Below are 25,918 nucleotides of genomic sequence, written 5' to 3' on the forward strand. Positions count from 1 at the left end.
CTGAAGTGATTTCTTTTTATAAAGAAAAAGCAAGAGAGCCACTTAAATTCGGAACCGTTTTCTCCCCTAAGGCAAAACAGATTGTTCAGAAATGCCCTTTCCGTGTAGGAAGATTAACCAACCTCAGAGCTCTAAATTTTGGTTCTCTGCTTTCCTGATGTAGAGGAGAATCAATTTGGTTCTTTCCTTACCTAGGCTGTCTGCAGCAAAACTCTTCTGTGCATCGTTCTTAAGGAGTGTCAGCTCCTTTCGCCAAGTACTATAATGAGTTATACAAGGTATCAGTTCAGTCAAGCATGAAGTTAAACTTTAGCTGGCTTTATCAGTGCTTAACTTCTCCAAGGTACATAAGCTTTACAACAAAAGGAGCCAGGGGGATATCAGATAATTTATTTTAGAAGTCAGTACTTGATAATGGTTACAAAGAAAGGGGTTAGAGGTTGCTTTTTTAATTTTAGAGAATGTCCTATCATCAACAAATAGGGATTTCCAGTGTTGATTTCATTAGCACATAAGTTGAGTTAAAAATCATTATATATTTTGGGCAGAAGATTGCATTTCAGTATGGCTTCTAAAATAAAGAGCTTTCATCATAATTTAAAATTTGATTGAAATTATGTTGTAGCTGTTTAAAAATATTTATGTTTATATAAAAAAACTACAAACTTCTTCAAATAAAAGCTACGTTTGTGACTTAGATGCATCAAGGTTTGTATAGTGGCAATTACAATGGTGGCATTAGTAAGACGAGGGGATGAGGTACAACTGTAGCAATGCTGTGTTGTAGTAGAATTATGTGACTGTTGTGACATGCTGCAAAGTGACAGCTTCTCAAATACACTATGTCCAGAATCTTCCACTGTATACAGAGAAACATGCAGCAGAGTAATCTACTTCTAAGGTTGAATGGGTAAAGTCCTAATGGCTACTAAGAATTTTCAGCATCATGACAGTTCACTAAAAATTAATTCTTGCCGTCTGACATGGGTTTGTCTGACATGAGTTTTTTGGCTTTCTATGCCTTCAGACATGTCTTATTCCTATTTTCCTTAATGGGATTCCTGAGTTTTTCTCATTTGTGTTGTTTTTCTAACTTTTTGTTTATTATTTATATCATTCTAGTGCAGGGCACTCCTGATCTGCAACTGTTCTGGTCTTTGAAAATATTTTACAAGAATAAAATGTTAACACATAGTCATTGCCATCAGAAGAATTACTTAATTTGAATTCTTCACAATTTTCAAAAACTAACAAATTAGTAGCTTACAACTTAGAATCGTAACTGTGAATTAGTAACTCAAATGCAAGGAAGTGCTAAAATTATTAGATACTTTACTACAAGAGCATTTTCTAACTTTGTTGCACAGAAGTATTTGCAGATCAGCATTGCTGACTACTAGAGAGATTTTACATATTTTATTCATTGTATCCTCAGTTGCGCTTTTGTATTGCTGCAGTAAAATTCTGTGCATCAAACAAGTTACTTTCATGTAGCAAATGTGGTGTACTGTAGTTACTCCTTCAGTTTTTATGGATAAATGCAAACTGAGTGAATCTTTTTTTCCATGCATGCTAGTTATCAAAAGATGCTTAGAAACAGCTATTGAAAAGAGGAAACTGTTTTATTTGTAGTCTTCAGTAGCATTTCTTACAAGCAAGAACCAATGCAGTGTTTCTGCCATGCATTGTCCTGTGTGAAAATATTTCAAAATGCCATGTTAAATTGTTTCCAGGCAATGATCAAAAATCTCATTAATATTTTCTTATTAAAAGCAGCTACAACATTTTTAGTTTTGCATGGGAATAAAGTAAAGGTTAGATAATCTATTTTGAATAGTTCAACACTTTAGTATGATAGCTGTTCTGGGCTCATCTAGTTAAGTACCAAGAATTCTTCTTTCTGGTAACTGTATACTTAAGTGTGATTAGATTAATCTGATTATTATTATTATCTGGTAATTCCTTAAATAGGTTCCTTTAGATGCACTAACTGTAAATGCCTATAAAAAGAGCATTTACTGTATGTTTTGCAAAGGTACAGGGTTTTAAAATTTGCAGCCACAGTATACACATGACCTCAGTATCAAAACACATGAAATTCCAGTGCAAACAAAACACTACTGGCCCTTTTTGGAGGAAACATTGGAACATGAGAAACACATAACTGTGACCAGGGAGGTGGAGCAAGTGATAATAGCAGCTAAAATTACATATTTTTGAATCTCTAAAGCTGACTCTAGATCATTGAAAGTGTTGTATAGTCTAGAATCACTGGAAACTTTTAAGAATAATGGAGCAAAGATACTTTTGTTTCAAGCTTCTCTGTAAGTGCTATAGGAGAGTTGCATGTTTTGCTTTTTTTGATCTTGTGCATCTCTTAAATGTATACAACTAAATTAAAAATCTTAATCAACTCCAGAGTATTCCTAAAACTCCACTATTTTTAAATAGATATTTAAAAATGAGATTGTTCTTAGTAGTAAAATAAAGTATGTTCAAATTCTGCCATATAAACTAGTAAAATTTCAGTGTATAATTTTATTTTCAAAAAAAAAAATCTGTAGTCTCAGTGGGACAGTACATTCACTTCATGGTTTAAGCTTTGCTACATGGAGACAGCTTCCTCTGCTGCCAGCATGTATTTGCTTCATCTGTCCTCTGATTGCCCGCATATTCCTCTTGCCCCAAGAAATTGAAACGTTTGACAGTATCAGGTGATTTTAAGAGTGGGGAAGAAATAACAAGTGGTTGCCAGTAATATGCAAAGTTAGAAGCAAGCAAAAAAAAAAAAAAAAAGACTCCAAAACCCTACAGCGAGTCCTTGTCAGACAGCTTGAAATTTGGATTTAGCTAACTTAAGGCCAATGAAACTATGGAAAATGTTCACCAGTTTGCTTTCAGACCAACTCTGCTGCATGTGTTCATAAGTTCCATGAAGATTGCATGCTTTCTGTTTAATACAAACTGTATATTTTTTTTCACACCCATCCTTGCTTTTTATATTTTATTTTTGTTTCCCTTGCCTTGGTTGGATGCCTGTGTGTGTTTAATCCAAATCCCTGTCCAGTCCTGGAGTTTGAACTACGGAAAGCCAAGGAGACCATACAGGCCCTCCGAGCCAACCTGACTCAGGCTGCAGGTGGTGTACATAAACCTTTTCTTAAGTCTCTACTTTGAACGATGTAGAAGTAGCTGAGCTTATCTTGTGTGAAAGAGTAAAATTTAGTTACTTTTTTTTCCTCCCCAGAAAATGAAGTTCCTTTGCAGGAACGAAAAAATTATAAATCAAGTCCTGAAATTCAGGTAGGTGGCTGGTGATAGCTGAGCTTTGCATGGACTTTAAGACAGATATGCTTCTGTAGTTGGAAGGAAGATGAACCAAAGATGTAGTGCATTGTTTTCTTTTTTTCCAGGAGCCAATCAGACCTCTTGAGAAAAGAGCTCTAAACTTCCTAGTTAATGAATTTTTATTGAAGAATAGTTACAAGCTTACATCAATAACATTTTCAGATGAAAATCATGATCAGGTAAAGTTTTCTTATGTGGTGTTTTTTGGGTTTTTTTTACATGCCTGCTTTCCATATTCTGATCTTGTCATAGACTCAAGTGAACTTAAATGATATTTCCTGTGCATGTAGTTCACTTCATACATGTAAGTATTCTAAGAGTTAAATATGTTAGTTAGCATTTTCATACATAAAGCATGGTTTGGAAACAAAACACTTTGAGGAGGATTTTCCCAAAATTTGGGGGAAGGAGATGGAATGCTTGAATTCTTTAAAGGAAGAAAAATACTGTCAGTTATAGGTATTTATACACTTTCCTGGATACTGATGGACACCCTTTCAGTTAAACTCAAGGATCTGGAGGTAATAAAATTTTGAACATAATCTTTTCCTTAAATCATACTCAGTTGATTTGTGCATGATATACAATATACTCATTGTTTGTCATCTCCTGGGTATATGTATTTGTGTAAGTATACTTAGTCATACTGTGCTATTACAGTCTTGGAGAAGCTCTCAGTAATAAGGTGTTATCTTAGATATTTCCAAACGTAGCTGTGCTTTGATGTGTTTTTCTTAAGATGATCAGTTTTATGTCTCTATTGGCTTGCATTTCATAGGAAAAATTTCTTCGAATGTTTGGAAGGTTCTTATTACATTCTGACTGTTACTGGGTGAACAAAATGCCCAGTAGCATAAACACCCCATATATGTATTCAACACAAAACTGGAATATTGCCAGAAGAATTAAATATTTAATTCAATATTAAATATTGAATTTCAACCCGTTGTATCTATAACTAGTCCTCCTGTATTTTTCCTACAGCTCATATGCTAATCAGTAAAGAAAATGGGTTGTCAAGTAAAATTTCTGGATCATCCACTTAAGATCTGAGTTTAACAGTGCTAAGTTTCATACAAATACTTGTGAGGATACAGCCCCAAAAAGAGAAAAGATTAATAATTTATCCTTACTTTTTATGTGTTCTCAACTGAGTGTTTTATGTTGTGAGACAATTAGCAAAAAAAAAGGGTGTTCTTAATTCTAAAAAGTAAATATAAACATACTACAATTAACATATAGAATGCAATTTTTTCTTTTATTATTATTCACATCATTCTTTTAGAAAATAATCTTTCTCTGAATAGGTGTATGTAACCAGACTGGAAAAATATAGTGAAAATTGTAAACAGTAGGAAAATCGTTAAAAAAAAAAAATAAAATTGAAATTTAATGTCATTAAAGAGACCGTCACAACTCCTGTATAGCAATGCACATGCTTATTTATATATATGGACATGGAATGATCTTCTAATAATAGGATGGTAACATGTCGATGAGAAAAGGAACGACATATAGTGATGGTTTGAGATAGGAGGCCCTAGAATTGTTTACACCTCTACACAATTAATACAGTTATGTCCAAATTTCACTGAGAATATTTACCCTGTCTATCGGTCATCTACAGAGCTATTTGACTGTCTGCTTCTGGAAAATTACACCTGTAGTTGTGAATGAGATGGGAACAAAATGCTACCCCTATCAGTAGAAAGCCTTTTATCAACTGCACTGGCTTCTGCTAGAATTTGATCAACGTTATATCTGATTCTAAAAAGTGTTCACGTCCTAGGAAAAAAAAGAAGTTGTGATCTTTTTTGGAAGGTGCTCTCTTTAGTACATGACACCTTTAGGGTGAAACTGCTTTGGGTCATGAAATGGATCCTTTTTCTACTTTTATTTCTTGCTATCTGTTTTAAGCTTCCTTCTCCTTTGCTACAGTGCAACTTGACATGATTATTTTGCAGTTGTATGACCTGCAGTCAAATGAGGAAGAGAAATGAAAATAAAAGGAAGTGTATTGTATGCTTTAGTTTCTCTTATTCCTTTGAAGGATTTTGAACTTTGGGATGATGTAGGATTGAACATTCCGAAACCTCCTGACCTGTTACAACTCTATCGTGACTTTGGAAACCATCATGTTACTGCAAGAGATGTGGTGGATGTATCAGTTGGTGTAGACGACGATGAGTTAGAGGCTGCTACTCCTATACTTGGGAGCGTCCCTGTGTTTGAAACAACACCGCAGTCAATAGAAGTAAGAGATTGTACAGAAGAAATGTTTGAGCTGTTTGCAGTACTACTTAACTTCATTGTACTAAACTCTTTTATTTCTATCTTGTATTTAGCAATGTTTAATAGTGCAAAAATTAGAAGATCAAATTAGTGTGTTAAACAGTGAGAAATGGTCTTTGATGGAACAAATCCAAAGACTTGAGAGGTATGTACTTATCAATCTGCTCGACTGCTGATAAATGTTGGAATAACTTCTCAATGTTTTTCTAGCACATATATGAAAACATACAACTTACACTTACAAAATTACTAGGAGTTCTTTAGAGCAGGGTAGTCTTTCCTTTTTAATACATGGTATGTGAGTTAGAAAAAGAGACTTCAAACTGACTATTTCCCTTTGATTACCTACATAATTTTGTAATCAGTTTTGTTCTTTTCAGTGCAACTTCTTAATTTACTTCTTTGAAAATAGAATCAGTTCTGATGTGTTTTGTGTAGGTTTTCTCTTCAGTCAGCTTTATTTCACTCCTTAGTACTACGGTGTGTACAGCTTGCAAACACTGTTAGAAAGACGTTTGCTTTAATAATGTATTTCAACACAGTTTTTCTTTCTACAGAGCAAGATTAGTAGAAATGACAGTATCTTTAGCAACAACAAAAAAAGAGACTTTAAAAGTTTGGTCAAAACATGTGATTCTGTAAGCTATAAGATTTCATTCCTCTTAAGAGATGCACCAATACAACATATGGGCGAGTGCATAATTTTTAAGTGGCTTTATTGCCTTGCATAGTTACCATTTCAAAGCCAGGTGGGATAGTATATGTTAATTCACCACTGTAGTATTTTAAGTTTTGCATCCCAAATAGAGTTCTGTCTCGTGACAATTTGCATCTCGGTGCTCAGATTTCAGCCAGAAGCAGATAATACTATTGTTACTCACTTATTTCATTGATTCACTCACTCCGAGTGCAACATTTTTCCTACTGCTAATTATTGACTAAAGAACTCCGTTAAACCAGTGCTCATTTGAGCAGCTTGTGTGATATAAGTTATTTCTATTAAAAGAATTTTTGAACATACTGAAGTTGAAGAGGGAGCTCTTCAGTATGTTGTCCTTATTTCTGTGCTTCAGTCTTGTGATTCCAAGAACCTTCTTGTGAAAGCTACAAAAATATTTCATACTTTGCTTTTCCTTTTTTAGTGAAATAGATTTTCTCAAGAATGAAAACTTTGCTGTGTCAACAGTTTATGGTGTAGCTCCCCATCCTTCCTTAAAACAAGTGCCTCTCGCAGTCTCAGAGGGCAATGGACGGTACTTGGATATCAAGAGCTCTGAGAATGACAATAAACATGGAAACACTGAGGAAACAAGCCTTTCTTTATCAGCCGACGTGGATTCAAGGACTTCTAAAGATGATACGCTAAATTCTGTGCCCTGCAAAGGAACAGAGAAACTGTCCTCTTGTGCTCCATCAACTAAAGCTGCAGTCCACTTCGATAAACCTAATAGGTTAGTGATGAGTTTTAAACTGGAATGCTTTAATTAAAAATTCTTGCAAAGTGGATAGATATTTTTCTAACAGTAAAATTCTGCAGAATTCATAGATCATTTGTGTTTTGAATGCAAATAAAAGATTTAACATACCATTAGGGTACAGTGCTGATATTTTCATATTGTTCCTAAACTTTTTCGGAAGGAGTACCTTTGACAAACCTACATTTTTAGTATTAAGTTTAAGGGTTTCTTTTCACCTCCTACTTATTTCTAAAACCAGTCCTGTTCCTTGCAATAAAAATAGCTAAAATCAAAATGGTGAGTGGGAAGACAGGGTATTTCCATTCTCTTTTAAATTTTAATTTCATAGTGAAATCTCTTCTGTTCTGCTTGAAGAGTGGTTGGGAAATTTTTTACTTTTTCTATGTAGATGTGTATAACTCTCTTAGAGTATCTAAGAGAGCTGTATGTTTTTGGGGGTTTTTTGTTTTTTTTTTAATAAACAGAAAGAGTATCCGATGACATTCTGCTTTTTGAGTTTTGAATTTGGGGCAAGTCTTCACTGGGTAACTATGATTCTTTTAATTAAAATAGGGTATTCATGTTGTGTTATTACATGGAGACTCAGTTTGTGTGTCTGAGTGTTCTTGAGAAAACCTCTCCAATCTACACAGTCTTTTTAAGCATTATAGTGAAGAGGGGAAGTAACATGTTCATTAAGTAATAGATAAACCACTGTGTAGCCATCAGGAGTAACATGGACCACAAACTTAATGAGGGTATGTACAACTTCTGAAATTACCATTGTGGACAAAGATGCCCGAGTAGCTCACCTTATGGTCTTACTCCTAGGGGAGCGTTAGCCATTCTGCTTTGTATTTTGTCAGTTTCTTTAGCATTCTTTTGCTGGTGTTTGATACAGTAATATGTTTCTAGAATTATCTTTTATCTGAAAATAGCAAGTAGAAATCTACGTGTGGTATTCTGTGCAGATGGAAAAATCAATACAAGCTGCAGGGGGGAAGATGAAGAAGAAGAAAAAGAAAAAAAAGAGTTGCTACCCCTACTAGTAATTAACTTTTCTTGCAAACCCTAAGTATCCTGTTTTCTCTGTATTTCCTGAACTTCTTGCACTGAGTCCTAGGGGTAGGGGCACTTTTTCAGTGGTATCTTAACTTTAGAATTGAACAGGAGGAAAGATTTCAGATTTCTGAATACAGAATAGAGTCCTACTGCAAGTTTTTTCTCTTCTGGTTGAATATACTAGTGTTTAACAGGAAAGTAGAACTTGGCTTAGATTTTTCTGGAAGATTTGCAGTGGTTCCATTTAAGCTTTCCAGATTTTTTTTTTTTTAATTTCTTTCATATCGTAGCTGCATATCCAGACTATGTAATAATCAAAACTTACAGCTGTCATACATTGATTGCTATAAACTTGTCTACCTGCTTTCATCTGTGGCTCATTGCAAGTTTCTTTTTGCTCAGAGTAATTGGGAGTGCTGGGAGGCATTAAGTGCATGAATATTAGATTGATGGTTTGGGGACAGTGAGGATGGGTATCAAAATAGGATGAGATCCCTGAGTGAGGAAGGAACTATGAGTATCTCCAGTGAGATTTATAACAGTAGTCTCTAGAAAAACAGAATTTGTTTTGCTGCTCACAGGTCTTTTAAATATAACTGCATGTGGATTTATTTGAAAAGTAGTTGAATAAAGCCTTGAATCCACACGGAGTTAACTTCCGAAGTCCCCTCAAATGCAGTTTGCTGCTGAAATAAGTAATGCATGTGTAATATGTAGCTATTTTTGTCCATATCACTAAATTTTCTTCCTGGATTATGCACTTGGTTTGTAATAATACAGTAAATTTTTGCATTAAGAATTATATTATTCGTTAAGTATTTTGAGATCTGTGGAAGAAGCAGCACAACAGAAGTGCTGGATATTTATTTCTTTTGGTCCAGGGGTGGTTATTTGTGGAAGACAATTACTACAATTTATTCAGAATGTTTTAAGAAGTATTAAAAACTAAGACTCTGTCCTAAAAGGCAAGATTGTTACTACTTCAGCTACGGAGTGGATTCTTGGCATAAATCTTGCCCAGATGGGAAGAGAGGATGGAAGAGTGGGTGAGCCTGCTTTGTGTGGCTGCACTCAGAGCAGCTGTGCTTGCATGCCCGCAACCGAGGACATGGCCGTCATTGGAAAAGTGCCTCGTCTAACAGATTGCAGTAGAAGGCACTAGCAGCAGTTTAAATACACTGCACCACATGTATTTATTCAACTCATTTTAGGTGTTTGGTAGTTTGCACCAAATACAAGGTGTTTTCTGTATATAGCAGTCACTCCTGACTTTTTCAGTAAATTGACTCTTTTGTCCCAGTGCTATATAGAATAGAATAATAGTACTTGGGTTTTGTATTCGTCATACTTTCTTATATTTGAACATCTTCACTACTGGCATCTGTTGGCCCTTGCAAAGACTTTCCACTGACTTGTGTGCAAGAAGCTTGGGTCTCTCATCATTTCTGTCCAGCATAGCCATCAAGGATTTCACTAGACTCATCAAGGAGAAGCCTTCTTGACTCTAAATATAGCCAGCAATCATAATGGGATCCGTGCTGCCCAGAGCTTGCTGTTAATTAACCCATAGGGAAATTCAGTGACATATTGTCATGCTTAGTTTTCAGTCTTTGCAAAATGGGGATAGAACTTTGCCCTTATGTAGGTTTTTAATTAAGGTTTCAAGCGGGGAAGGATCTGACATTCTGCGGAACGAACGCCGAGGTGAAGGACAGCGTGGGCAAAGGGCTGGCCAAGGCCTTGCCACTCTCTTAATGTTAAGCTGCTGCTTTGCAACACTTGCTCCTGTTCTCCCAGGGTAAATAAACCTTAAAGCCTTGAGGAGAGCCTGTAAATCTGTCATTCAAGAATACTTTTACAGACTAAGGACTAACATTTTTTAAACAGAGGTCCTCTACAACTCGCTGCCATCTGAGTCGTTTAGTAACTTTTTTTTAAAGTGAACCCTTGCACAAAACCAAGCTGATTGGAATTAAAACAAACTTACTTCATTAAAACGTGTTTTAAAAACCCATACTGTCAAGAAAGAAACTTGATTTTAAGTAATAAGCATAAATTCTTACTTATCATATTTTGTAAATAGTCAGAAGAGGAAAACTACTCTGGTATATTTATCCATATCTTCCTGGATTAGTTTAAACAATTATAAGTAGGAATTTAGGTTCTTAAAGTGCTTTTTTTGGTTAGAAAAGTGAATGATGATTTACTATAAATAGTGTGATGTTTCAATCTGTTAGATAAAAATATATATGTCCATACACATAATTGCGTGTGTGGAGGCTTTTGTGCACTGAGGTTTACAAAATAGCATTTTTGAGAGTTGAAAGGTGATACCAATTTCTACAAAAGAAATATGAATTGCCTCCTCCCTTAAACTTATATAGTGTCATTAGGAGATTCAGACAGCAGATGATGACATAGGGTAAGATGCTTTCTGTGCATGTTTTGGAAGAGAAATGTTCTTTTTCCTCTTTAAGCATAGTGGATGAGGCAGTGTTAGATTAGCGTCTAAATACAGGCCTCAGATAAGGCAGAGGGAGCTGTCATTACTGGGAATAATAGGATGCTGCTGATGCTTGCCTTTTTTATGTAATGGTCAGTCCAGTAATTGTTTTCTGAGAACATTTCTGCCAAATTATCCTCCTCAGACAAGGTTGTTTTGAGACTCTTATCAGGGTTTTATGTGTATGCTTAAGGCTTTGAGTAGCTTGGCGCTGTTGGCTGGTGCTGTGCATGGCCATGAAGCAGCACGTCCATAGATACACATCTACATTAGGGATTAAGCAGCAATTTAAGGTTAGTTTTGAGGTTCTTGCTATACATCTGAATCCAACATTTAGATCCCAAAGTGGAAGTTGAGCAATCTCTATTTACTCCTGAAGCTTGTAAGTGACTGATACTCAAATGATTTTATGCAATGTGCAGAATCGGAGCATTAAGCAAAAATACTGTTTCTTGTGATTTCCGCCCTGCCCCTCCATTTGCATAATGGTATGCTTCCTCTTGTATTGCTAAAGCTTCCTTTTCTTCATGTTTTAGTCCTATTTTTGGCTGTGCAGCAGTGTGAAAGATGTTACATTTTTTCGGAACTAAAAGTTACTTCTTAATTAGGACACCCACTTTTTTTCTTACTACAAACTAAACACCTAAAAGTCAAAGATAATTTTAAACAAAAACTTCTGCAGTATGCTTCACTTAAAACATGCTTTCTGAATGTCATTTTACCTAGCTGGTTCAACCAGAGTGAAAGGCCTTGTTCAGTTATGTTTCTGATCTATGCTTTTTTTTCCCCCCTCCCTTTTTAACGATATTTCAGGAAATTGTCACCAGCTTTCCATCAAGCACTACTGTCTTTCTGTCGGATGTCAGCAGACAGTCGTTTGGGATCAGAGGTATATTTCCCAGTTGACATAAACTAGAAGATACTTTATTCTGCATGGCAGCAGTAGTTAAACAAGCAATAATTGCTTTGAAACAAGACTTACTAACATATGGAGAGATAAGTTTATGTGCATGAAACTTAAGAAATACAGATATGCTTTCAGATTTTTAGCTTAAATATGAAACCTAGTGATAGATATGTAATTACTGGGAAGTTTTGAGTCTCTACAAGTGGATTCATGCATTTGAAGTTACTGCCAGCTCAAAAACTTATCACTTAATGTGTGTGAGTGAACTAAATATTTTCTGGTAAGTGATCAGCCTGCTGCAATTCTTATTATTCTTTTGAAAGAATATTTTTCTATTCCTGTGCTTCATTTAAGAAAAACAAACAGACAACTTGGTTTTCTAGGTATCTCGGATTGCAGACAGTGAAAAAAGTGTCATGTTAATGTTGGGACGCTGCCTGCCTCATATTGTTCCTAATGTGCTGCTTGCAAAGCGAGAGGTGAGGAACCCTGAAACTTTACTTTTTATTTTTACCAGGATGTTTTCTTGTTCATTTTGAAGATGTTGTGTCTAATTTCATGAAAGTCTGTTACTTGCAATCATGTTCTTACTTTTGTGCATGCATCTCTGCTCCTAGAAAATGGTTTTACACCTCTGTCAGGTGAGTTCAGTAAACCTGCATGGTATCCTAATATTTCTTCCTTTGCTTAAGGCACCCATTAGCATTCAGCAAGACTAACTGTTACTGTAGGTCCATCTGTTTGTGGTAGCACAAATGTTTTTGTTAGAGAAGACCATGGTTAATGTGTGTTATAAAAAGCAGAGGATAAAAGTTCAAACATTAGATATGGTTTATTTTACCTATCAGTTTTAATAAGGATTAATGTTCAGGTTCTTTTGCAGCACTACGTACTTCAACAAAAAATTTATTTTACTGTCTTTTTCTAGAAGCTCCATGTATCGGCCAAGACAAGTTTCATCAAAAACACCCCTTCATAAGAAAATTAGCAATCTTGCTTATATGTTTTCCTTAAATTTAAAATGAAGCTAAATAAAATTATGAAAATGTAATGTTTATTTTGAATGTAAATGAAGACGGTGTTTTGCATAATCATTCATACTATATAGTGTAGAAAAGGAAGACTGTGATTGAAGATGAAAAAAAAGACTGGTTTTATATAGCTTTCTTGTAAATATTGCACATTATCAAATGTGTAAAAAAATAAAAATAAGAAAATATATCAAACAAAAATTCAACGGCCTTATAGCTGACACCAAAATAAAGAGTTTGAAGTAGCATAGCTTGTTGAGTAGGTTTTAGTCCTTGTTGAGGGGACCTACAGTATGGTAGACTTAATAGTGCGTTTTGCATAAATTCATTTTAAGGCTTTGAAAAATCCTCAAGAAATTTGTACTGATCCTATAATCTAAAATTTTATAACATACAAATAATTATCAGCAGTTGACATGGTGAGTTTGAGATGTACCACGTTTTGAAAGTCTCAAACTTTATAAAAGTGTTTTGTTTTTTTTTTTCTGAGGGGGTGGGGGTATTAACAGGGTGCTCTGGAAATGGTTCTGTTAATAGTCTTTCAGAATAATTCTGTGAACGTTCCTGGATCAGTGCTTAATTTCTGATTTCTTATTTATTCCTTTCCTTCCCTCTGCTTGGCAGGATGTGGTATTTTGGCTTCTTTTCACAGCTCGTAGCATAATCTGTGTAATGCATTTAATATTTTTGTGATCTTTTAGGCTGTTTCCTACTTATTTTGTTTTACAGTTGAAGATACATTTGATTACATGTATTTTTGCCTTAAATGAATCATCTGTTTCAATTTGATTGAAAAAGCCGCAAGTGAGAATTGTGTAACTGGTTTGCATGGAATGCTTAATGTTCTGAGAATTGAAATTTGCTTTAAAAATAGCTTTTCTCAGTTACCACCCATTGCTATAACTATTGTAATGTTCTTTCAGATGTAGTTGTGGAATTTGAAGGAAAATTTGGGTAGACCATCTGCTAGTATATATTCATATCAGTATTAAGAAAAGCTAACCTAAGAACTAGGCTCTCTTCAACAAGGTACAACTTTGGGTCTTGTCCAAAACTAACCTTATCATGGGAAAGCCTTAGCACAATTTTACGGAGAAGTGGTGTAAAAATATACCAAAAGATCACCAATTTGAGAAAGATATGTAACAGGTTTGGGTTATAATGCAAAGTGATCACCAGTCTGCTCTGAAAAGGTACAGTGGTAGTATTTAAGATCTTACACTATCAGTGTGTTAGACATGAGAATTAAACATAATTTTGTTGTGACTCCCTAAAGTACCTATCTTTGTTCTTTAAGCATCCATCATGTTGAAATTGATTGCAAAATCTTAAGCGGAAAATGTTGTGCTATACATTTTCACTTTGGAGAAACTGGGTTTGTGGAGGTTGACAATCTCTCAGTAGGTGTTGTCCTTTACCAGCGATTCAGAAGCCATTTCACCAATGCTTTTTGCCCTCTTAAGGTCAGTAGCAGCCTGCCTGACTTGGTAATAAGTGGTCCAGTAAATATTACAGTTGACATCTGAGCGACTAGTCAGTGTCAGAATGTCTGATGCATTTCTGAAATTATTTATGTTATTTTTGTGTATTGGTGCAGCTTTAATTGTTCTTCAATGTCTGTAGTTTAGGTTCCAAAGGAAGATAAGAAAGAAGGAAAAATACAGTATTGAGTAGGGTGGCTGAGGAGATCATTTTAGTTGTTTCTAGAAGAGCAGTTCAACCGGGTAAAAATAAATAATGCATAATATAGGATAGTTGCCTGAAAGCAATTCGTAGTCATTAAAATTCCATGTATCAACATATAAATTTAAGCTTGTTTTTATCCCAAGTGTCTTAGTTTATCCTAACTGCTTGAAAACATGTATGTCAATGTTTAGATTTGTATGTGAATGCACTCACAAACAAAGGACATGCTGCAAGCCAAATAGTAAATGGAATAAACAGTACCAAAATGCTAAAAACCTATTCTTTGGAAAAAAAACCCTTTGGCTGGGTATGCAGTCTGTGATAACACTTCTTGCAGATGAGCAGCCTGAGTTCATAACATTTCATCTGCATAGGAATCTGCTTCCTCAATTCCTTAATCTGCTTCCACTTAAAACTAAAGCACATTTAAGATTTAAAAAAAAAATAAAATCGGCCACCTTCTATTTGTCAAGAGGTATACCATAAAAAGATTCCTTTGGCTAAGCTCTAATTAGAGAAAAGCAATCTTTTAAAATGTTTACCATAATTAATCAGTGCAATACTGATTCCTCACCCTTTATAAGATGTAAAAATCAATATATTTTTGTCAGATAACAGGGGTATCCTTGTTTGTATGTACACCTTCCTCACTCCGCAGTATGTAGTCCTTTAGCAGAATTTGGGTCAGAGTAAACTTTGTGGCTTAATATCAGGATCTTGTTACTCTTGTTCTTAATTAAGAAACACTTTTCCTTAATTATTTATACCTTTCATCTCACCTAATATTCCAGGGTTAGTTTCTGTAACTTTCATTTGTGTTATGCAAACTTAGCAAAATCATGATAGTAGTGGTTTACTAAATGTGCACCACTGAATTTTTATACTGAGAAACTTTTATATAGAGTTCAATATGTTAAGAATAGAGTTTTGCTTTTATTTCTTTGTAAAGTTGAAGCAAAGATAATGCTGAATCTGCAAACTCTGAATGGGTGCCATTCTCAACTCTGCTAGAAGAAAGTAATGCTGTAGATATAAAGTTGTTCACATTAACATGTAGTAACTACACATAGACATCACCGAGGCACTTTCATTCTCTGGCATTTTTTGCAGGTAGCTGTCTCTTAAAACATGGGAGAGCTGAATATCTTTTTACAGATTTTCATCTCAGTCTTAGGCTTTAAAAGCCATAAAATATTGGCTTTGTTAAAAAATGTAAAAGAATGCTGTGTCAGAGCTTGGCAGTGTATTTAAGTGGCTGTTTCCAGTGTCTGTGTCAAGCAGATGTTATTCTGGTTGGATATGGACAAAGGTATATGAGATCCTGGGCATGAAAATTGTCAGCCATCAGTATCTTCTAAATGACTGGGATCTTCTAAATGACACAGAATAGGGGAGAACAGAAAACTTTAAATGAACAATTAAAATACTTTCTGTTGCTCTGTAAAACTTAGATGGTGGTAGGCTTCTATAGATTGTGTTTCTGAAAAATAGGGGATAGTGTTGACCACAGCCTGTTTGCTGGTTCTTTTCTGCTTTATGTGGGGTGTTGGTTTTGATTTGTGGGGCTTTTTTGTCTGGAGGTGGGGTTGCCCGCCACACACACAAGAGAGAGACATAACCGTTCTTTAATTTAAGTCCTTTAGTTCAGTTCTCTGGATATGAGAGCCTAGTGTAGTTTTCTTAGAATGAAATAGCTCGGTCTCATAGAGTATCCTTTTCATCTCTAGTCTGAAAGCTGATGTCTTTCAACACCGTGTCTTTAAACATGATGTAATTCATGGATGGAAGGAGTTGAATTTAATGTTTATGAATTGAATTGCCAGTTGCTACTAGTTTTGTCACAGTAGTTATATATGCAGGTTTCCAGATAAAGAGTAGATATGAACAAAGAAGTACAAAGTTTTTTTTCACACCCATATCTTCTGCATTGATTCTTATGTAAAAGCATCACTTTGCGAGCTACGAGAGGCTTAATTTGGATCCTGGAATAGTCTTATCCCCTGAAATGTAATTAGAGTTGTAATTTTAATATATAATAAGATGAGTAGCACAAAGTTCTGAATCATGTATTAATCCTATGATTAAATATTTTTTTCATTTTAAAACTGAAAGGATGAATTCTGAACTTCAAATACATTCTTGCACAAGAGACTCCGTATCAGTAGTTTGGTAGTACCTGCAGCTGTTTCAGTTGCTGCAGGTAAGATTATTTTATTTACCAGTTGTCAGAGGCTAAGTTACAGAAGAATTTTAACATAGCATTGGTTCACAACGTAAGCAGTGACTATGAGAGAAGATTAAAAGGAACACATTTACAAAATCGATCATAATGTTTTCCTGGTTTATGTATTATGTTGTCACCTGTTTGCCGTATTAATACATTAATATTTGAAATAATAAAAAAGATGACTATTCTAAGCTATTGAAGTAACCAGTCTTGACACTTAACACTAATTAAATTTATTCTTTGAGATAATTATTTTGCTTATGAACACTCCAACAAAAAGGCACTAATTAGTGAGGGAAACTAAGATGTAGAAGACTTTTGTCAGAATGTTAAACAAAAAAAATTACAATGAAGGTATCAACACAGATAGAAAATTCCTTGCTACCTTGTAAGAAAATTGTCAGCAAAATAGACAAATGCTTGCTCTAGGATGCATTTAAAAAAACCCCGAACTTTAATATTTTGTTTCGATACTTCTAATATGTAGGAGGAACTGTTTTGACAGTGTTATAATGGCAATCTGCTTGGCATCTAGCGGGAAAACAGTATCACAGTTCTGAAAGCCACTCCTCCTGGTATTGTTGACTAACACCAACATGAACTAATCAGTTTTCCTAAGTCAGAGGCAAAAGAGAAAAGAGGGACTTGGGGATGAACAGGACATTTAGGAAAGATCCCAAATTAAATAGAGGGAGGGTTGTTGGGTTTTTCAGAATTTATGTTCTTGCTTTATGACTGTCAGCACAAGTGGTATTCCTTCCCAAGGAAGGCAGAGTGTTTCAAATAGCACTGGAAGTCCTCTCCTTGATTACTAATAATTATATACAATCTCCATAACCATGTTAGGAGCTTTCCTCTTGAATTTAAACAGCCAAATGCTAATATTATTGTGTCTTATTGGAAAATTACCACTTTCTACAGCACTTCTCTCCTGTTTTTGAGAATGAAAAATCTGAGATTTATTAAACAAGTCTGCATCTAAGGCATGGCTCTTAGCAACAGGAAGGAATGAGCTCGAACCTGCCTGTAGGTTGTTTTTTGTTCTCAATCATCCTGAATATCCCAAGAAGAATCTGTCCTCTTTTAAGTCTTTGGGAGACTTCGCTTGACCTGTTTTGTCCCATCTATGAGAGCAGTTTTGTTCTTTTCCCACAGAAAGTCCCCTTCACCTCCAGTTTTACCTTCCTGTCCATTAAGTCTATAGGGAGCACTAAAACACTGTTCAAGACTTCTCACTGTTTCTCCACTCCCCTTAATAGAAGGAACTGTAGAAGCACTGATGCAACGATGCAGAAAACACTCTCTTCTCCCATAGTATGCATGAAAGAATGTGACCAATGGACAAGAAAATACAGCTAATTGCATCAGCTATAATAACCAGCTTTCTGCAAGGTAAAGAACCAGCCTTGTATCTGCCCCATGTCAATGATGTTAGATTACTCATTAGCCTTTCACACACAAGGTGGTAGTATCTAGGTGTATATTCCGGGGTGTTTTCCTTTCATACAGACTCAGCTGGAAAAAGACAACTTTGTTAACTTCCTTAAATTTGAAAAGAAGCTTTAAAAATAAAGTTCATGGCACTGTTTTGAAATCTAGCAGTAGTTCTGAGTGAGCAGTTGAGATTTTTGAGTAGGCACTCAAACAATCTATGAAAGTGAAGTCAGTGTGATGGTTTCAACAGATAAAACAAAAACTCCAGATCATAAAAAATACATATGTCCCATTTCATGGGGTATATTCTTTTTTAAAATATTCTTTATAACGAGTCCTTAAGAATAATTGCAAGAGCAGTTGGATAATGTGAAGTTAGGGTAGATTTCAGAAAGTTAGGTCTCAGTAAAGTAACACAGAGGTTTTTTTGATTTAAAGGTTTCTTCCATGACCTATATTCTTTACGGTGAAGTAAGTAATTATGTTGTGTATCTACAAATAGCAATCTGGTTTCCTCTTTAAAACATCTTAGCTTAATGTATAAGCAGTGGTATTTAGAGGGGCAGGGGTTTTTTATTTTTATAATATTTTTTCAAATCTTTTTGACTTAAAACAGTGTTTGCAAGAGAGAAAATGCTGCTGTGAAGTAAAAAAAAAAAAAAACAAAAGACAAAAGTTAAACAGATTAAGCCCCTGCCTTCTCAGAACTTTAAATGGGCAAAAGCTGAATGTTAAGTATACAAAAATAAAAAGCTAACATGCAAATTCTAGAGGGAAAGGAGCTTCAGGTGAAGACAGTTATTTAGCACTTCGTGCAGTGTAATTTGTGAAGTTTCTTTAATACCGGTTTTTAATTCACATTATTTTGCATTGTGCTACACTTATGTAAAAACAAACCCGAAAACTGGCGCAGTTTAAAATATTGAGGAATAGAAGTGTCCAAATTGTTCAAATTTATTTCTCATTTCTCCTTCAGTACTTTCAGATTTTTTTAAGTGGTGGGTAAGATATGTCCACATTCATTGCTCTGTCTCATCATAAATTCCCTAATCTGTACCATAATTGAATTAAATATTGCCAAAATATCTTCCAGAATGTTAAAATACATTTTAGGATGTCTCTCAGTCATTTTCAGGGGGGAAAAATAGCATGCTGAGTAGAATTCCTGTAAAATGAAAACAAAAGCTTATCAGGAGTTAACTAGCTTAGGCAATGCTCTAAACTAGAGTATTGTTCTATATTTAAAATAAACATAGCACTTGCTGTTTAGGAAAATACAAGATGAGCAGTGAGTGTCTTTTAATGTTGTTTCCACATGTCCACCTTGTTCAATAGGCTTACTCTCAAGAGCATCGTGACCAGGTCACTTTGAATGTCTGCAAGAAGAAATTGGCACCTCCCTGCAAAGTTCTTACAAATAACTATAGATTTTTCCAGGTTTCCTAGTAACTTCAGAAGTGTTTCCCTCTGTCATCTGCTTGTTTGTCACAGCTTATTAATTCACAAAAAGTTTGTCTGCTGAAAGTGGCTCAAAAGTATGCGGCAGGTGGGAGAGGAAGCCTCCAGATTACTTGCCCATGTTTTCTCTGCAGACAGCTAGGTTTGTCTTGTTCTTTTGCCTCAACCTCCCAGTGTGATGTTTCTGTCCATAAGATATTAAATCATCTAGAAATTGTGTGGCTTCCAAATTTGGTTGGAGTAAAGGGTCACGTCAACAAGGTCAAGGAAAGGGACTTCCAGTCCATGTTTTAGAAACATTTGTTTCTTCTGGGAATGAATACCATGAGTTTTGAAGGCATATTTAGAAAGGAGGAGGTCTTCACTATTGTGAACAGCCTTATATTTTCTTTCAGTTAATGTTTTACACAGTATTTTCTTGGTAGTTTGTTCCTTTAGAGAATTGAATTGCTCTAAAAAGAAAATTCAGCTTCAGATATTGCCTCTTTATTGAAAAAAAAAAAAAAACAACAAACAAACCTTTAAAAAGTCATATAGTTCTCGGTCAACAAAATTGAGGATATCTGTCTGCAGTCACCTTTACCAATATATGTTTCTCAGTGCTTATTCAAACTTGTGCACAAAACTATGTGCATGCTTAATTGGAAATTTTAATCTTTAACTCCATGGCATCAGAAGTAGCTTTTTCCCTAGGAGCTTTGTTCCATAGATGTCTGTGGAGCTTACTTCAGTTCAGTAGGTAGTGAAGACAATTTAAACCATGATTGTCCTCTAATTCGGGTTACAGGTGACCTGCATATTTTAATTGTAATCTTTGTGGAGCTTTTTATTTTGTGTGCTGGTTCTCCCCTGATCTTTCCTAGCAGGAAAATAATTCTAACTTTTGTAGACCTTCACTTTTTTCAGGTCACTTAAGAGATCAAGACTCTAAAACATCTTCTCTAACTGTTCTGATGTTATGTGGCTAGACTTATCTTCTTAGTTTCTTTTGCCATTAATGAATATATGCCCAAAGCATTTTTACTTTGTTTGGTTTTCCCCTACCCACAACTTTTTAGGAATTGATCCCACTCATACTGTGTACAGCCTGCCTCCATCCTGAACCCAAAGAGAGAGATCAGCTTCTACACATACTGTTCAATTTGATCAAACGACCAGATGATGAGCAAAGGTGTGTTTGCGTTTGTGTGTTGCGGGACAAGAAGGAACTTTTTTTCTTTGTCAAAGAAGCAGAACTAATAGAAACTGGATATTATTGGATGATTTTAACCAAGTTTCACTTAATCTGATATTTTGCTGGTATAGTGTTGACAAATTTATGTGGACTTCGGGACTTTCCATTTCCATGACCTGTCCTTTCTAGTTACTGAAATGTAAGAATGTGCTTGGTAAACTGCAGTGTAACATTTCAGTTCCTTTTTTGTTTAAAGATGAACTGAAAGGCTTTGTTAAAATGAGCTTTAAGATCATAATTCTCTAGCAATGGTTGACATAGAAATCAAAACAGCTTTTTTAAACCTCTGTCTTAGTGTATCTTAGTCATCTATATGTTTGTAAGTTAACTACCACGTTTAGTTGGGGAAAATGGCATGAGAAAATAGTACTCTTCCTACTTATGGTTCAGTACTATGGTAGCAATAAAAAATTCAGAAGACTGAAGCAGTGATTTCATTCTGACAGGTGTGAAGAGCTTTGTTTTAACTTGGTTAAGACTTAGAAACAAAGTATACTTTTTATTTTGTTTTATAAATTTAGCTCTTCCTTAGAACTCAGGAAATCTGACTTTGTTTGTACCAATCTTGATAAGAATATCCTTAAGGTTGAAAGACAGTACTCCAGCTGGTTTCCTTCTCTAACTGTGGAAAGATTTTTCATATTTGATCTGTAGCTCTTCCATTATTTTCATTAGAGATGTTTTGTAAAGCATCTGTATCTGTCCTTGCTCTATTCTGTCTTCAGACAAAATAGGCTCTATGAAATAGGTGGAAAGCATTTCTTTTGAAGATTCTCTGAAACTGAAGTGTTCTGGTGTCTTTCATAATTGTTCCCATGGTAAAATTTAGAGATGAGGTAGGATTGAAAGAGATGGCTTTGGAGACAAAAACATGCATAAATAAATAAAAGCAACTTGTAGCACAGTGGCACCATGCTGACTGAAATTACAAAAAGATGCAGTCCTTGTTCTCCTTCAGATTCGTTAGAAATCTGCTTCTGAAAGGTCTACCATTATCTAAATGTTTTGAATGTCCAATGCAGATTGAGAAGCTAAAACTGTTTTGTGGTTGAGGGGGGAAGAAAGTTACATCTCGTTTGTAGTCTCTTGTAGTTAATTTGTCACAGGATTGGTGGCCTATCAAGTAGATTTTTCATATGCCTGTTAAGCTGCAGTTAGGTGTGTCTGTTCCAGCAGCTAAGAAAGAAGAAAATCCAAGCTTATTTTTCCTTGAAGTTGTTCATTCTTTGTTGTGACTTAGAGATTTATATCTAAAAGTAACTAATTTTCTTCAGAAATTTGGGAAGAATATTCTGCCATAACCCCAGGACAAAACACGCATATACGTAATACATATTTACACGCATAAAAATCATAATCTGTTTTAAAGGTGCTGTAGCACCTACTGAAGAATAAGTAAAATTCCATCAAATAAAAGAGATTCTGAATACAAATTAGATAGAAAATACTTATTCAGAATTTCAGTTGGGTTTTTATACTTATATATTTGTATGGAAGTGTATTATGCATATTTTTTTTAATCTGAATAAGTTTAAATAATGTTTGAGCAATCTTGTGTGCTATGAAATAAGCAAAGACATTCAGGTTTAGTCACCAGAACAATGGTATTAATTATCTCATGTTATTGTTTACCTTCTGCTATACTGTACAGGCCTACGTTATACTTTAAAGTAGCAGTTGATAAGTTGACTTTTTAAATTTGTTAAATGCAACAGACTGAAAAGTGACATTGCATTTCTGATAATGAACCCATTAAAATAAGTATTTTACTTTAAATATTTGACCTTGTAAAGTATGTTAACAATTTTGCAGAAAGCCTGAATTTTACTACTTGCCCACGTGAGAGGCTTTTTGATGCACGCAGATATAGCATATTGCCATAGTCTTGTACACTAACATTATATTTAACAAGGCCACTTTTATCCTCAAGGCTCTGCTCATTAATGTACTATTCAGCTTTTCAAAATGTCTATCAAATTCTCTTCTGCAAAGGAACAAATCTGTGTTAGCTTCACTTGAATTTCTTTTTGGATAATTATGTTGGTTTTGGAAGCTAAGGAGCCATGAAGAAGAAAGATTAATGTTGGAGTCTTTTAGGGCAGGGTTAAAACATAGTTCAAAATGTGAACTGAAGATTTCCGAATAATGTACCTAGAAGCAGCACTCTTCATGAAAAGAAGCTAAAATACATTAAGCTTAGTTTCTCTAATATAACTTTTCATCGGTCATGTTACAGAACACACGTAACTTCCTGACCTATTAAGGAAACCTCTAGTAAGTTTGTAATGTAACCTTTAGGAGGGACAAAAGAACCTTGAACCGTGTAATGCAAGATTGAATTGCTTACCAGTGCATACAGTCACTTTCTAAAACCTCTAGAAAGAAGTAAGAAGTGTTAAATTATGTCTGTTATACTCTAATTTCTGCTTTGTTCCTGTAGTCTGATTTTCGATTTCACTTTGGTTTCTGTACTGGTGAAGCAAACTAGTGCTCTGATGAATCATACTGATCTGCTTTATGTTCCTGCCTAAATGCTCATAAGTGCATAACCTGGAGAGAGCGCTTTGAGGAAAGCATTCCCAGCATCTTGTTAACAAGAGAGATCATTATGACAATAAGCAGAAAGGAGTTTTTCCCATGTCTAGCCTAGACTGCAATTTTGCAACAGCTTAGTGTTAACATTTTTTGTATCAATGACCTGTGGTTGAGATCTTTACAACCTTCCCTTCCCCTGAAATACTGACTATTGTCATATATTTTGAAGGTGGTTACCGTAAAATATTTAAAACATTATTTTTAAATTTTTTTTGCAATATCTTAAAGTTCCCTACTTTATAGGCAAGGCAAAAAGAAATCTGAGTTGATTTGGAGATTTCATGGAACTTTTTTGAGAAGGTTTGATTTTCAAAAATACTGTATATTTTCGTTATCCCCATTTCTAATGCAGAAGATTTCAAGTGATTACTGTGTTCTGCTATTTGCTTTTTTAATATCTTCTAAAAGTATACTCTGTTGCCCAGTTCAGCGTGTAGAACCAAAGACAGGCATTTGAATAACTGCTTTGTTGTAGAATTCAGAATTACCACAGGCTTTTGTCTCCATATTGCTATCACAGATCAGCTGTTGATTACGTGAGTGTTATCTAATCATTGCATTTTTGTTTTTCCCCAACCTTTTTACCTTGATCAAAGGTCTGGTTCTCTGTACGTGGGAGGGGGGGAAACCGCAAACCAAAGAGCTTGCTCTGATTGTTGGCCTAAAGAATGCTGGGGAAAAAAAAAATCTTTTTAATAGACTATTTCTCCTTGAAAACATTCTGAAAGTGAATGAGTCTTTTTTTTGATAGAGTATATTGTATAACTGGTTAAGAAATAACCAGCAGAATCTCTGCCTTTCAACCTTAAGGGCATGCTATTAGCTGCAGTAAATATTTAGGAGTTTAGACATGACACTAAAATGGTAACAAATTAATTCTGGCTTACTTTCCATAAAGTAATAATGAACAAATTCTCAGTGGTGTCCTAATCTTAATGTGGAGGTGATAAAATGAGTGTCTCATGTCCACACGTTATCATTTGAAACTGGTTATTTAAGTGTTGATGTAGGCACTAAAAGTAAATAGAACTGGTGAATTGCATGCAAATTTGGTATCATTCCAATCCTATTAACAGGAGAAATAGAAGTAAAAAAAATCTTAGCAAGATAAACACTCGTTAAATAAAAGTTAAAATATCACAAATGACAGTTAAGTACAATTTTATTGAAATTTTAAATATACCTCTGTGCCTATGAAATTGATGGAACAGTGATTTCTTGCAAACTTTGAGGGAAGTTAAAAAATGCAAGAATATAAATACAAAGGACTCAGGTGATTGTAGGTAGTACTGATTGGTTAATTGCTTCCCTTTTATAATGGGCTTTAGAAGATTTCTGACAAGAGTCAAGTCCAGTGTTTTGGGAGGGATGACAGTAACTTCCATGTTAGAATGTTGCAAAACCATGTTGTAAAAGAATTAAGTTACTTGTTTTGAACAAAGTTCATTAAGTCTCACAAATGCTTCTAAACAAAAGCAATATGTGTATTTGACTAAAATACTGATATTATTAAGTAATTTAGATCCTTTTATTGCATGATGAATCGTAGTATTCAGTAATAAGAATTAAATGAGGGATTTAGTCAGAGATTCCCAATCTCGGACATTAGGAAATCGGAGATGCCCAAATCAGAGATTCTAGGGCTCTAGTTTATGGAGTTTGGGATCTGCAAGTTTCTGAAAAAGGCATATTAAATAGAAAGCAAGATAGAACCATAGAATAGTTTGGGTTGGAAGGGACCTTTAAAGGTCATCTAGTCCAAAGCCCCCCTGCAATGAGCAGGGACAATAGTGGCTTTCAATTTAAGATTTAGCCTTTAAGTCAGTGTGTATGATATAAAATTTTGACTGTGGACAATTACCTGTTGCCTGACAGCATCTTCTTTTCCTAACTTAATATATTCTATATATTATAGAACTTCACTTTATAAACAGACTAAAGCTTTAAATTTATGTTTTCAGACAGATGATACTGACTGGGTGTGTGGCATTTGCCCGACACGTTGGACCAACACGTGTAGAAGCTGAGCTTTTACCACAGTGTTGGGAACAGGTAACTGACTATTTTGCGCTTTATGCTGGAAAATTAGTTAAAAATTCATAAATGTTGAGTTTTATTTGTTTGAGGGGGAGGTTGTTTTAGTTTTGTTTTTCAATGAATGGCAGTTCAGAGTATTCTCCAGAAAGATATTTGGATGTTCTTTGTCCTCGTTATATATACCTTTATATAACATTAAAAAGAACTCAGAAGCAGAAAATTTGTCAGACTATCTGGAGATTCTTGTTACCTGCGTATACCTGCATATGTTTGTTGTATTGAAATGTGGATATGCATATGTTCATTATCAGTGTTGCCTAACCTATTGCCAGGTAGGTGCCTTTATAATTTGTACTGTAATTTCTAGACTGTTGGAAATCCATTTTCATTCAAAGATTTCATTCGCTGATTTTTATATTGTATTAAGTCGCTGGAGCAGTGTCCACACTTCAGCTAGCTTAAATTCTTAAACAGAAAATTAAAGATCAAAATAGTCAGAAATAAGTCCCCTGTAGATGGGCATGATTTTACACCTGTAAGATCAGCCTGAAGCTTCCATGTGACTTCTAGAGTCACAGTGACCTTTTCCACAGATATTCTAAATTGATAGAAATAACTGAACAGCCAAACTGAAGTGCTCTTATGGT

At 34.9% G+C, this 25,918-nt stretch overlaps 1 protein-coding gene across 10 annotated transcripts in view; it reads left to right on the forward strand.

The window, feature by feature from the left end:
• The window catches only part of RELCH (RAB11 binding and LisH domain, coiled-coil and HEAT repeat containing), an 84,103-nt gene that overhangs the window by 22,296 nt on the left and 35,889 nt on the right, over positions 1-25,918 (forward strand). For 7 of the 10 annotated variants that reach the window (XR_015705634.1, XM_087761590.1, XM_087761577.1 and 4 more), the window contains exons 3-12: positions 3,068-3,139; positions 3,248-3,303; positions 3,414-3,527; positions 5,399-5,602; positions 5,694-5,785; positions 6,783-7,091; positions 11,476-11,551; positions 11,953-12,048; positions 20,464-20,576; positions 25,196-25,286. Coding sequence is in view for 9 of the 10 variants with exons in the window: in XM_087761590.1 (XP_087617716.1) it covers positions 3,068-3,139; positions 3,248-3,303; positions 3,414-3,527; positions 5,399-5,602; positions 5,694-5,785; positions 6,783-7,091; positions 11,476-11,551; positions 11,953-12,048; positions 20,464-20,576; positions 25,196-25,286 (1,223 nt within the window). In the remaining variant the exon portion in view is untranslated. Of the gene's footprint in view, positions 1-3,067; positions 3,140-3,247; positions 3,304-3,413; positions 3,528-5,398; positions 5,603-5,693; positions 5,786-6,782; positions 7,092-11,475; positions 11,552-11,952; positions 12,049-17,780; positions 17,906-20,463; positions 20,577-25,195; positions 25,287-25,918 lie in introns of those variants that run through there. The other 3 variants (XM_087761561.1, XM_087761599.1, XM_087761605.1) reach the window with 3 other exon arrangements.

Source organism: Nipponia nippon, unplaced genomic scaffold, assembly GCF_047370975.1.
Source record: "Nipponia nippon isolate SJK-2023a ecotype South Korea unplaced genomic scaffold, ASM4737097v1 scaffold_1, whole genome shotgun sequence".
NCBI lineage: Eukaryota > Metazoa > Chordata > Aves > Pelecaniformes > Threskiornithidae > Nipponia > Nipponia nippon.